This window comes from Adiantum capillus-veneris, chromosome 2, assembly GCF_014529385.1.
Source record: "Adiantum capillus-veneris isolate H3 chromosome 2, ASM1452938v2, whole genome shotgun sequence".
Taxonomy (NCBI): Eukaryota; Viridiplantae; Streptophyta; class Polypodiopsida; order Polypodiales; family Pteridaceae; genus Adiantum; species Adiantum capillus-veneris.
Genome location: NC_140932.1, coordinates 13,383,356 through 13,397,699, shown reverse-complemented (window position 1 = coordinate 13,397,699; position 14,344 = coordinate 13,383,356). Strand labels below are relative to the sequence as shown.

General features: G+C 46.5%; 1 protein-coding gene across 1 annotated transcript; it reads right to left on the bottom strand.

Annotated features, from left to right (window-relative positions):
• Positions 1–258: 258 nt before the first annotated feature.
• LOC147462391 (uncharacterized) lies at positions 259–4,192 on the bottom strand. Its single transcript, XM_086493538.1, has 3 exons — positions 1,067–4,192; positions 437–976; positions 259–318 (listed from the first exon to the last, which is right to left on the bottom strand). The coding sequence occupies exons 1-3, from the start codon at positions 4,190–4,192 to the stop codon at positions 259–261; spliced, it is 3,726 nt and encodes a 1,241-aa protein (XP_086349664.1).
• Between the last annotated feature and the right edge of the window lie 10,152 nt (positions 4,193–14,344).

The following is a 14,344-nucleotide window of genomic DNA, read 5'->3' as shown; positions in this document are numbered from 1 at the left end:
CGAAGGGGGTGTAGCCAGTGCTGCTATGAATGGAGTTGTTGTAGTGGAATTCCATGATGTCCATGTATTCGGACCAGTCCTTTTGATCTGCTTTGACGTAGTTGCGGATGTAGTCTTCAATGCCTTGGTTGACTCTTTCTGTTTGGCCATCGGTTTCTGGGTGGTAGGCGGAGGAGAAGCGGAGCTGGGTTCCTAGCAGTTTGAAGAGCTCGCGCCAGAGGTCGCTGAGGAAGCGGGTGTCGCGATCAGAAACTATGGCTAATGGGAGGCCGTGGTATTTGAATACTTTGGCGAAGAAGTGTTTGGCGACTTGATAGGCTGTGACGGGAGGCTTGGCCGGTATGAAGTGAGCCTGCTTGGTGAAGTAGTCGACGACCACGATGATGGTGGTGTGGCCGTGGGAGGGGGGGAGGTCGACGATGAAGTCCATACTTACCATGTCCCAAGGCCGGGAGGGTGTTGGCATTGGGTGGAGGAGGCCAGCAGGCTTGACTCTTTGAGCTTTGACCAGTTGGCAGGTTGGGCAGGTACGCACGTAGTCGATTACGTCGTCCTTCATTTTTGGCCACATGTAGTGTTGATGAAGTTTGTCATAAGACCTCTTCTGGCCCCCATGTCCAGCTAGCTTGCAGTCATGAGCTTCCCACATGAGGTCTTTCTTTAACTCTGGGTCATTGGGGATGTAGATTTTTCCATGTGCGTAGAAGAGGTTATCTTTGACTTCAAAAAGACCCACTGCCGCTCTCCCAGAGATGTGGTCGTTGAGCATGCGGAGGACAGCAGGATCAGCTTTTTGGGCGTCGAGGATCCGTTGGCGTAAAGTGCTGGTTGCTGTGGAGATAACCGTGAGGGTGGGCATGCGGCTGAGAGCATCTGGCATGACATTTGTAGTACCTGGTTTGTGTATGATGTCGATGTCGTATTCTGCAAGAGTATCTTGCCATCTAGCTTGCTTGGGGGTGAGTTTGGGTTGTGTCTGGAAATACTTGAGTGAGATATTGTCCGTGTATACCTTGGTGTGTTTGTCTTGGACATAGTGTCGCCACTTTCGGAGGCAGTGGACGACAGCGAGCATTTCCTTCTCATGGGTGGTCCATCTGGTCTCCACATCTGTGAACTTGTGGGACTCGTAGGCGATGGGTTGATGTTCTTGCATGAGGACACCGCCAATGGCACCATCGGAGGCGTCGGTGTGAACTTCAAAGGGTTTGGTGAAATCGGGGAGTCGGAGGACAGGAGTACTGCACATGGCTATCTTCAGGTTCTCAAATGCTTCTTCTTCTTTAGAGGTCCACTGAAAAGGTTTGTGGCCTTTGGTTATCTCTGTCAGTGGCGCCGCAATCTTGCTGAAGTCGCGGATGAAGCGACGGGTGTATTGACAGAAACCCACGAACTCTCGGACCTCTTTGATGGATGTCGGTGGGGCCCACTTGATGACGGCGTCCACTTTCTTGGGATCCACCATAATGCCTTCGGACGTGACAATGAAACCAAGGAACTCGATCTTCTGGACCGCGAACTCACACTTCTCCAGCTTGGCATAAAGTTGTTGTTCCCGGAGGCGCTGGAGTACTGCCGCGACATGCTTCTGGTGCTCTTCTAAGGTTTTGCTGTAAATGAGCAGATCATCGATGTAAGTGATGAGGTAGTCGTCAATCATGTCGCGGAAACTGTCATGGATGATTCTGCAGAAAGTACCCGGACCGCCGGTGAGACCGAATCCCAGGACCATCCATTCCCAGGAGCCGTAGCGGGTGCGGAAGGCAGTCTTCGGGATGTCTTTAGAGGCGATGCGGACTTGGTGGTAGCCCGATCGGAGGTCGATGCGAGTAAAGTATTGGGCACCCTGTAGTCTGTCCAGCAGATCTTCCATGAGGGGGACTGGGTACCTGTTCTTGATAGTGATCTTGTTCAGAGCCCGGTAATCCACGCAGAGTCGCATCGAACCGTCTTTCTTCTTGACGAACAAGACTGGGGCGCCAAAAGGGGAGCTGCTTGGTCGGATGAATCCTTGGTCTTCTAACTCTTGGAGTTGCTTCTTGAGCTCTTTGAGCTCGGTGTCGTTCATGCGGTAGGGGGCCTTTGCCGGGGGTGTGCTTCCTGGGATGAGGTCAATCTCATGTTGAATTTGCCGAGGGGGAGGTAGGCCGGGGGGGAGTTCTGGGGGCATCACATCCTTGTACTTCTGGAGGATGGGGGTAAGGGAGGGGTCGCCCACTTTAGCTTGCTCGATGGTGATGGAGTTGAGCCTTGCTGTGGGTTGTTCCTTTGCTTGCATGATGCAGAGATGAACCTGAGCTCCTTTCTTGAGAGCCCTCTCTGCTTGCTTGGCACTAATGAGGTTGAGTTTGGGGGACGAGTATTCTGGGAGTTTCTGTTTTCCTTTCATCGCTGCTAACTGTGCAGGGTCTTGGCGGTTGGTGGTAGGGACTTTGGATTGCGTGTGCGCCTGACGGGTGAATGCTTGCTTCGTTGTGAGTCTGGCGCCTTGCACTGTCACTGCTTTGCCTTGATTATTAAGCAGTAACTGATCCACCTTCATGCCGAGGAGGGCAATGAGATACTTGTCGTTGAAGGACAGACCAATGATGGCCTCAAAGTCGTCCATTGGGACCACTATGAAGTCTAGGCCGCATGTGAATTCACCCATCTCGACCCTGACTTGACGTGGTGCCTGTACGTTGTTATCCTTTCCTTGGGCAAATTTGACGGTCGTTTCATTGACAGTGGTGAGGCGTAGGCCCAGGCGAGCCGCGCACTGAGGGGACAGGAAATTATGTGTAGCACCGGAGTCTACCATGATCCATTGTTGCTGGGTCCCAATCGTTGTCTGGACGTACAAATTCTGAATGTCCGTGATTGATGCTGCCATACATTGAGGGTGGAGGGCTACAGCTCCAATCCGAAGTTGTGGGTCAGCGCTAGCGTCAGCCGTTTCTTCGATTCTTCGTTGGGGGGGGGAGGGTGGTTCTTCGATTTGTATGGTGTTGGCTCTGCCATATGATGTTGAGGCGTAATCGCGCGTGCGTACACACGCGTAGTAGGGACCATGATGCTTCTTGCAGTCGTTGCACCACGCGCGGTCAGGGGGCATGTTGTTATTATTGCCGTTGTAGTTCTGGGAGGCAAAACTGTTGGGTGTGTGATTGTAGGAGTTGCTTGCAAAAACGCTGCGTGGGACTAAGGCGCCATTTCCGCGGCCTAGTCCCGGGTGGAGATTGGGCGGTGGGGGGCGGGTAACATTGCTTCTGTTATTCTGTACAAATCCGCGACCTTGCCCGACGGGTGGGTTAGGCCAGTGGTTGGTTGCAAAATTGTTGGGACGGTTGTTTGGAGGCAAACCTGGTATGGTGTTTGTGTCCCGGAGCTTTTCTGCCATGTTGGCGGCCACTTCCCAGGTGTTGGGACTCTGTTTCTCTACCTCTCGGCGGGCCCAGTGCTTAAGGCCGTACAGGAATCCATGCAGCCTGTCTGCTGCGTGCATCAATGGGAGTTGGAGCATGAGTCGCCGGTACTTGACAATGTAGTCTGATATGTGGCCGTCTTGGTGTAGATCGTGCCACGAATCCCTGACTTTGTTGCCCTCATTTTCTGGGACAAAGTAGCTTAGCATGTCTTTTTGTAGATCCTCCCAGTCCTCCCAGTGCTTAGATTGCTGTTCAGTGAGGAACCAGACATAGGCGTCGTCGGCCAGGAAGGTTTTGGCCACTTGCACATATCTGCGTCTGCCTATGCTGTTCCACTGCATGTAGTCTTCTACCTCGCTGAACCACTTGTTGAGTGCCAGTGAGGAGCGGTTGCCTTTGTATTTCTCTGGGGGGCTGGGTTTGAATTTTCCAAGTCGGTTTTCGTCTTCTAGATGTCGGTCCAGGCTGTAGTAGCGTCTTTCACTTCGATCATCCTGATCATCTTCGTCTTCGGGTCGTGTCCGTCTTTGGGTGTTACATCGCGTGTTGACATTGCTGGGACCGGGTTGATCTTCGTACCGTTGGCCTAGCTGTGTTTGAATCAATTCCCCCAGGTTAGCTGACATCAGGCTGATTTGTTGTTCCACGGAGGCCATGATGCGGGCCTCGAGTCTTCTTTCTACTATGTCTTGTGCATCCTGTTTTGTCTTCGTTTCTTTCTTCTTCTTCTTATTTAGATCAGGCTCGGTTCTGTAGCCGTCATCATATTCTTGATCTCCAGCCATTCCTGTGTTTTTGTGGCCGAAACCGAAAAGAAAAACTCAAAAATGTCGAAAACTGACAAACAGTGCAAAACGGCTTGAAAACGTTGAAAAACTATGAAACAGTGCGAAACTGGGTCCAAAACGGCGAAAAACTGCGAAAAACTGCTCAAAAACGGTGAAAACCGGTCCCAAACGGTGTAAGACGGGGCAAAACGAGCTAAAACGCTGAAAAACGGGGCAAAACGATGAAGAACGCGGTGAAAACGGGGCGAAACGCGGGTCAAAACGAGGCAAAACGGTGAAAAACTGTAGAGAACGTGGAGAAAACGCGCGGAACGGGGCAAAACGGGGCGATCACGCAAAGAACGCGGTGAAACGGGTCAAAACGGGGCCCCGCGGGCCGAGAACGCGGAGCAAACGTGGAAAACGAGGCAGAACGGGCCGAAAACGTGGTTACAACCACGGGCCGTGGGCCGACGTCGGGTCGGCGGGGACTCGAACCGAAGCTCTGATACCAAGTGTGACGCCCTCGTTCGGGGCGTCGCTGAAACGGGGCCGTGTCGGCTCACCTGCGATGCAAACGGGACCTGCAGGCAAGCGAACGCACATACAAGAGCACAACTTGAAAACTGAACGCAAGAGGGACACGAGAATGAGGGACGCGAACGAATGATCAATATCATAAAAAAGTGCCGAATACAAGGGACGCGAGCAATCACTGGAAAACGGGGCTGGAAAGTTGGGGGAAGTGGCACATACTTCCCTTATAGCTCCTAGCACATGTTAAATTGAAACAAATTGTAAAGGCCTTCTAGGCTTCAAACATGTGTGTCCAAGAAATGTGCAAGAAAAGGGATTGAACTTCATGGAAGAAACCCCTGAGTTGAGGTGTGTGCAGGAAAAAAAAGACAAACAAACAATTTCTTACCTTAAGCTTGTAAGAGGGCTTGACTAGAAAGCTGCTCCAAACGACCTTCCTCCAATCTTGAAGCTTTATGCACCATCATTATTCACCCTCCCTGCCCCGTTATTTTTAACTTTTGGCGACCGTTCCCACCAAAAACCTTAGGCCCATAGCCATAGTTGGCGAAAAAATGGTCAAAACTTACTAAAATATAGCCAAAATTTATTAAAAAATTACTCAAATTTATGAAAATTTGCCAAAACAAATACACTGATGCTCCAGCCACAACTGAAGCACTCACTCAATTGCGCAAGGAGTCACTTAGTCTCTCTCTCTCTCTCTCTCTCTCTCTCTCTCTCTCTCTCTCTCTCTCTCAGGATCATGTAAACTCAATCAGGTTGTCGATGGTCGACAATTAGGTGGTCAATATTATTAAGTGGAACATTCTCTCTCTCTCTCTCTCTCTCTCTCTCTCTCTCTCTCTCTCCCTCCATCCAATGCCACCAACGCCCAATCGATTCTGACGTGCACCCACGCACGGTCTTCTCGCCGACGTCGTCGGAGTATATTCAATGCTAAACTCCTTCTGAGTAGAGAAGGGGGTGAGCGACATGTGGGTGATGTCTTTGGCCTCAAAAAATTCAAGCTGCTTCATATATAGTATAAATAGACATATTGTGTTTGGTGCTACCGGAGACAATTGCTATTGTAACAATTCAACTTCTTCTTGGTAAAAAGGTAGCATACATGTGTGTACTTGTAGTATGTGTCTACGCGCGCGCGTGTGTGTGAGAGAGATAGATAGATAGATAGATTGCATTATCGTCCACGGAGATCAAATATGACCTATGGGACCAGAAACAAAACCGCACAACGGGTCTGCTAAGTGGGGCGCATATACATCTCAGTTAAGGTCTGAGGGTCCAACAAAAAGGACAACCTAAGAAGGGGCAAGTGAGAGGGAAGCCGGTTTGGGAGTTCGAAACTCCTGGATGATGGCTTTACCTTCTCGATAAACCGCCCATTTTCCTTTTGCTCGTGTGTCATGCATCTTTTGAAGTTCTGTCTTCGTTTGTTTGAGTTGAGTGGGTGTAAGATCTTCTACAAGCCAAAGCTTAGTGTTTCTGAGAAGCCTTGATTGTTCTAGGAGTTTGATTTGATCCTCTCTAGTCTTGAGAGTGAGGATGGCATGGTTGGTTCGGTGCTCTTGTGTAATAGTGGTGATTGCCCATTCATCCCATTGTACCATGGGAAGTGCCGTTTGAATTTGAGGAAAGGCCATCTTGAATTAGATGTCTCCCTCCCCTTTCCAATCAATTGGGAGACCACCAATACGAACATTGAGAGCAATGTCCTCCTGTCGTTGTCGTTCGCGTCTTTCTCCCCTTTCCAATCAATTGGGAGACCACCAATGCAAACATTGAGAGCAATCTCCTCCTGTCGTTGTCGTTCGCGTAACGTGAATGTTACACGTTCGTCGATCTTGTGAGAATCAGCTTCTTGCACTTGAGCCTTGACCTCCTTTGTGAGAGTGATTTCCATCTCTGCTTTGGTTTTAGTGAGCATGGCTTCTATATTTTCTGTTTTTTCATCTTTGCATTTCTCCACTGCGACGAGACACACCTCGATTGCTGCAAGCTTTTGTTTCAAGTCTTGATTCTCCTTTGCGGAGTCTCTCGACCTCATGCTGAAGGCAAGTGTGGTTGTTGAGCATCGGGGGTGTTGCCACAACCCCTGCGAAAGTAGGCTTGCCTTGAGAGGAGGCTCGAGTAGTCATGGCTCGCAAGAACAGCCTCTGACTATCCTTTGTAGACTTGAGAAGCCAGACGAGAAGCCTCGATCAAGGGGCTTATGACCACCTCTAACTTCCACTGGCGGTGCTTATGAACCACCCCTAACTTCCACTCGCCCTAACTTCCACTGGTGGAGACTCGTCAAATGCTCAATGTGTTCAATACATCGCAGACAGTAGAGCAGGTTGCAATTGCTGAGTTTGAATGCTCACTGTGTTCGAGACTTCACAGGCAGCATAATAGTTCGCAATTGTTGTTGTGTTCGTAGAGCGGGTCGCATGCAACAGGGGATTGGCTCGCGACGATAGGGCTGGCATGGGGGAGGACGGGGCTGAGGCTAATTGCCCAGCCAGGCGCTGCCCTGCACCTGGCGAGGCGTTGATGTCCTCTAGGGTTTCTTGGCAAGCTGGTTGGATGAGAGAGAGAGAGAGAGAGAGAGAGAGAGAGAGAGAGAGATTTTTCTCTCTTCTACATGAAATCATCATAGCAAATTCACTATAATAAAGAACCACCTTGACAATTGAGCCACTTTCCCTATGCCTTGGGAGCTTGTCCACGTCTCAAGCGATCATCATCAACCTCTTGCCTTCACCCTAAAACTAGAGTGCTTCGTTAGCTACATTGACACAATTTGACGACCATTTGATTTAAGAACATGAAAGAACATAAGTGAATTGAGAATGGAACTATATATATTAGTGAAACTGTTTGGTGTTTATAATACAGATACTGATGTAGAATAAGTAAAAGAATTAATGAAATTTAAAAGCCAAGGACAAATTTAATGATGTTGCTCTCTAATCTGTTTAGCTTGTTGTCAATACGACACAAATGCGATTAACGAGGCAATCTAGTTGTTGTTTGAGAGAAACAATAGATTATATCGGACAGATGGTTAGTAGTTTTGGTTTCTCAGGAAAGAGGGAAAGAGAGAGAGAGAGAGAGAGAGACGAGAAGAAGAAGAAGAGAATTTTTACGTTGTAGGAAAGTATCCCAAGAGACCTTAAGATCTATCCAACGAGGAGAGTTGTACAAGATTTTAAAAGTTGGATATATATATATATATATATATAGAGAGAGAGAGAGAGAGAGTAGGAAAGAGAAAGTTTGTTACCGCTCATTAAAGCATGTTTCCATTGTTTTTTATTGGTGTCCCCTCTAGTACGCTATGATCGCGACGCCCATTTTTTATCCGCGTACCTCGAAAAAGAACCATAATAAGAGTTAGAATTTATAAAAATTGATGATAGGGATCATTTAAAATATATTTAATTTAAGATGTTGTTTCCTTTTTATGTTTGGAAACAAAAAGAAAACATGAAAGTCTCCTTGCATGGGGAAGTTTTCACAGTCCTTCCTAATTCTTATAAGACGAGGGAACATGCCATTCCCACGGAAGCATGCAATTTTCAGTGCATTCATTTCACAGCGTTCTCAGCAATCAAGAGTAAAATGTGGTAGTTCTTACTTACCGTACACTCAAATATCTCATGTTTGTAAATGTACAAGAGTTTTGTCGAGGCTTCTTTATACGTTGACTGCAATGAAAAATAATAACATCATGAAGGTCTCATAAGTAGGATGCATGAAACATTTTTCTAACTTTGAATATTTTATAATTAAAATAAAAATGAAAAAAATTTGTGAGTATTTGCACCAATCCAATACAATGCTATTTCACAACAAAGCTTTGGCATTTTCCATAACAATTGAAATGTCAACAGAAAAACTCTAACTCTTTATCAGAGCTTGCTTGCAATAATGGAGTTGGATATATCTTGGAATTTTGGTTGTCTGGCTTTGAGTCCAGCACTACTCATTTGCAATAGCCATGGAGAAGCTGTGGGATATCGAGTAGCCATTTGGGATGCATGAGGTCCATCGTATAGGTGATTTCATCTGGAGTGATACCCTTGCTTTGTATTTCGAGGGCTTGCTAGCCCCAACACATTTGTCATACATGTCGACTAAGGCAATGTCAAGCATAAAGATGTTTTTGAAAGTTCTTGACTACTAACAATACGATCGTAAGTTCTTTTGCCTATCTTAGCATCTTCCAAATTGCAACATGGCTTTGAAATGCAAGCATAGGTAATTGCATATATAGAGACTCGTTTCACATTAGCTGAAAAGTGTCTAGAGCTTCCTTACCTCGCTCATGTACAACACATCCTGCAATCAATGCAATCTGAAAGAGCGACGCAAGCGAATAGTTTCCAGATGTATGTTTTGAGCTAGAGAACTCTTGATTACGCATAGTACCACATGCCTCCAAGATGCAAGCATATGTGATTGCATATAGAGAGATATGCTCACTTCGCATCGGTTGAAAATAGTCTAGAGCTTCTTGGTCCCGCCCCTGTTCGGTACATCTCGCTGTCAATGCAATTTGAGAGAGGGATACATGTAAAGGATTGTGGGATGTATGTTTTGAGCTAGAGAGCTCTTGATAGTACATCTTCTTGTATTATGAGCCATAGCTGGCTCTGCGAGTTGAGGCTTGGTGTTCCTCCCTTGCTCATCCTACTAGGTGGATTGCGCGCGTGGGCTATTTCGATAGATGCACCCTGATGTCATCAGAACGAAAGCAGGTCTTCTCTTTGTTTTCAATGACTACTCGATAAGCAACAATCAATGGTGTTCTCCTTTGATGTAAAGGGTTGAAGGAAATATGTTTTGAGCTTTTTGTGTTGAGCATATCCCGCGATCAATGTGTTCTAAGAGACCACATTCCAGATAGAAAGCTGCTCAAGCATGTTTTGTGCTTTCTCAAGAGCCCCACATCTCGTATATGTGATTGTTTCTCCTACGTAGTGCCACATGCTCTCAAGATGCAAGCATAGGTGATTACATCAAGAGAAATATCCTTGCTTCGCATGTTGAAAACAGCCAGCCAAAGCTTCATCGCTGTCGGGCATATCTCGCAATCAATGCACTTGAGGAGACGACATTCCGGACATGAATGCAGTGCCACATGCATTCAAGACAAAATCATAGGTGATTACATCTGGAGAGATGCCTTGGCTTTGCATATGTTGAAAACAGACCAAGGCTTTTGCCCATCTCAGCATCTTCCAAATTTCCAGATACCTTGAAGATGCAAGCATAGGTGACTGCATCTCTCTCTCTCTCTCTCTCTCTCTCTCTCTCTCTCTCTCTCTCTCTCTCTCTCTCTCTCTCTCTCTCTCTCTCTCTCAGTTCAGTTGTTATTGAAGTGCTAAAAGTCTGTTCAGTATGTTCTTTTCTATTGGTACTTGGGTGCCCGTCTTGTGATAGTGAGGGGGGATTTTGCCCATCTTAGCATCCTCCAAATTGCCACATGCCTTCAAGATGCAAGCAGAGGCTTTTTGCATCTACAGAGATGCGCTTGCACAACACCATGGAGAAATCATCACTTTTTTCAAATGCAGCACATTTGACAAGAATATCGACCAAGATTGTGCCAAGCGTGACATGTTTTTTCATCAGACTCTGGCCAACAATAATAGGCTAGTTCTATGTGCTCGTATCAACCTGTTGTGTAGAGCAACATGTCTTCAAGATACATGCATAGGTGATTGCATCTGGAGAGGGGTCCTCGCTTCGCATCTATCGAAAATAGACTAGAGCTTTTCCCTGTTGGGGGAATCTTGCAATCAGTGCATTCCAAGTGTCCACACTCCACATACCCTTGCTTTGCATGTGTTCAAAACAGCCCATGGCTTTTGCCCATCTTTGCATCTTTAAAATTGCAACATGCCTTCAAGATGCAAGCATAGGTGATTGCATCTGGAGAGACGTGCTCGTTTCATATACAAAGATGTGCTCATTTCGCATCAACTGAAAATACTCCAGATCTTTCTAGCTTCCCTGATGTTCGATGCATCCTGCAACCACCGCATTCCAAGAGTCAATACTCTTGATAAGAAGCAGAAAATAGCCTAAAGCTTTCACCTTAGCTGGAAATATTCTAGAGCTTGCTCTCTTCCCTGATGTTTGGCATAAGAAGTCCAGTTCGAATATGCCGATGAGGCAAATAGTGACATTGTCGACCTTCTACTGCTGGAATGAATAGGGAGGAGCTTGGCCTACAGACTCTACGCTATTGAAGAACGCTCTCGCCATGTCGACGAGGTAGGCTTTTCTTCATGGCTCTTTGCTTTCATGTGAACAGGTATCAGGTGCTAGTACAACAGCTAGCTGGGCGTTGGCACTTCCAACACCATAGATGGGTGTTGCCACTCCCAGCACCATAGATTAGAGGATGAGTCGAAGGCAGTAGGGTCTGCGTTTGATGGTTCCATTAAAGCTCTACGCGAGCAAGAACTTTTGAATTTTGGCTCCATTGCTTTCGCTTATATGACTTCATATTGTGAGTAGAAGTTGCTAATTAACCTCCTAATAAGTTGCTTAAGCATCGAGTAAATGGGAGCTATTTTGGAGCACTAAAGAAAAGCATGGAAAGAGAAGGGTAATCTGTAGACCCACATCCAGCAAAGCTTGTTACCTCCTAATAAGTTTCTTGAGTGTAGCGTAAATGTGAGCTATTTTGGAGCATAGAAGAAAAGCATGGAAAGAGAAGGGTAATCTGTAGACCAACATCCAGCAATGATTGTAACTTCCTGCAGTACTAGCTAGAAAGAAGCCGCAGCCTCCTGTAGCAGTCACTCTTGTGAGTATGTGTGTGGGGAAATTTTATTGTGCTGCGATGAGTTTTGGTGATTCGACTACATATCAGACCAACTGATCATCGATTGAAATATGATATCTTCTGCTTAAGTAGCACTAGTAGAACATACCTCTGCCATGGGTTGGTAGCACAAAATATCTGAGCTTTGGGAGTGCTCATAACGTCGGCAAGCGTCCGAAGTACTCTCCAGCTTGATGATTTGTGAAATATTACCAGGGTTTGAAAGATCTTTGATACTCCTTTCCGGTTCTGTCCGGCTTGCTGCTACGCGGGCATATTGCGCGGAAAAGAGGTGTGAATCTTGAGAATTAGGCATGGGACCTACTGTATATCATTTCCATGAACATTGAAGGATGGCCAAGGGCACATGGTTGTTGAATCTGCATGAGCTATACTTGGAGAGGTATAATGCTTGTCATAACTAGTAGCACCTGCAGAAACGAGCTGAGTAAGGTAGTTGATGTGCTCGCCTCACATTAGTTGAAAATAGTCTAGAGCTTCTTGATCCCGCCCCTGTTTGGTACATCTTGATATAAATTCAATCTGAGAGAGGGATACATGTAAAGGATTGTGGGAAGTATGTTTCGAGCTAGAGAGCTCTTGATTATGCATCTTCTTGTATTCTGAGCCATAGCTGGCTCTGTGACTTGAGGCTTGGTGTTCCTCCCTTGCTCATCCTACTAGGTGGATCGCGCTTGTGGGCTATTTTGATAGATGCAACCCGATCTCATCAGAACGAGAGCAGGTCTTCTCTTTGTTTTTGATGACTACTCGATAAGCAAAAATCAATGGTGTTCTCCTTTTATGTAAAGGGTTGAAGGAAATATGTTTTGAGCTTTTTGTGTTGAGCATATCCCGTGATCAATGTGTTCCAAGAGACCACATTCCAAACAGAAAGCTTCTCAAGCATGTTTTGTGCTTTCTCTAGAGCCCCACATCTCGTATATGTGATTGTTTCTCCTACGTAGTGCCACATGCTCTCAAGATGCAAGCATAGGTGGTTACATCAGGAGAAATATCCTTGCTTCGCATGTTGGAAACAGCTAGCCAGAGCTTCATCGTTGTCGGGCACATCTTGCAATCAATGCACTTGAGGAGACGACATTCCGGACATGAATGCAGTGCCACATGCATTCAACACGAAATCATAGGTGATTGCATCTGGAGAGATGCCTTGGCTTTGCATCTGTTGAAAATAGACCAAGGCTTTTGCCCATCTCAACATCTACCAAATTTCCAGATACCTTGAAGATGCAAGCATAGGTGACTGCATCTAGAGAGATGCACCGCATCTTCCAAACCGTGCCCCTGTCTCGCATATCCCGCAATCAATGCCTTCCAGGAGGTGACATTCCATACAAGAAGCTCTTCAAGAAACTTTTGTGCTTTTGAAGAACACCATATTTCGCATACATGTTGTCTCAGGCAATGCAAAGCGCAACTTTTTAGCAGCCCTTGAGTAACAATATCATCGTGCATTTTGTTGCCCATGAGTGTTAGCGTCATTTGAATTGCCACACGCCTTCAAGATGCAAGCATAGGTGATTACATCAGGAGAAATTTCCTCACATCGCATGTTGGAAGCAGCCAGCCAGAGCTTCTTAGGCCTCGTCGTTGTTGGGCATACATATCCCGCAATCAATGCACTTGAAGAGACGACATTCTGACAGCCAACAGAGCTTGTTGGCCTTGTCCCTGTTATCAATGCACTTGAAGAGACGACATTCCGGACATCAATGCGGTGCCACATGCCTTCAAAAGGGAAGCATAGGTGATTGCATCCATGACTTTTTGGAGTTCCGTGAGGGCACCACATTGGGCATGCATATTAGGCAAAACACCATTGGGCATGATAATCTTCTCCAACAACCCGCAGCTCGCAATTTCATCATCACGAATTGTCAAACCCATGTGAAGGTCTTGCATACGGTGACCAACTTCCAAGGTGCAAGCATGGGTGAATCTATCTAGAAGAAAACGTTTCCTTTGAGAAGCTTTTGATGCACATGAGAGTCGTTTTTGCTGGCAAGCAAAAAGGCATGGATCGTGGCTACACATCAGCTAAAAATAGTGTAGCTACCTCTCTCCGTTGATGTTAAGCACATCCCACAATCATTCATTTGAAGAGGTGGAATTCCGTACAAGAAGCTCCTCAAGCGCTTTCCGTGCGTTCTGAAGAGCACCATATTTGGCGTATACATCTTCCGAGGCAAAGTCAAGCACAACTTCTTTCCTGTATTGCTCATTGGCATTGCTCTTGTTGCACACATCCCACAATGAGTGCATTCCCAAGATTCACATTCCCCGTAGAAAGCTGAAAACAGCCTAGAGCTTTCTGGCCCTGCTCTTGCGATGCGTATCCCATGACCAATGCATTGAAAGAGACGCCATTCCCATCGTTGAATGCATTCGACGAGTAATATTTCGGGCAAAATGGTCATGAAGAACATGCCCATGTCGTATTGCATCTTAGAAAAATAATTCAAAGCTTGCTCACCTACCCTTGCTTTGCATATCTGGATATAAAAGCACTCCAAGGGACTTCGTCCGGAGAGAGGCCCTTGCTTCGCATCTGTTGAAAATATACTAGATCTTTCTCCTGTGGGGCGAATCCCGCAATCAATGGATTCCAAGAGTCCACACTTTGGATAGCCTCGCTTTGCATCTGTTCAAAAATCCAAGGGCTTTTGCCCATCTCTGCATCTTCCAAAATGCAACATGCCTTCAAGATGCAAGCTTAGGTGATTGCAGCTAGAGAGACGTGCTCGTTTGATATACAAAGAAGTGCTCGCTTCGCATCAACTGAA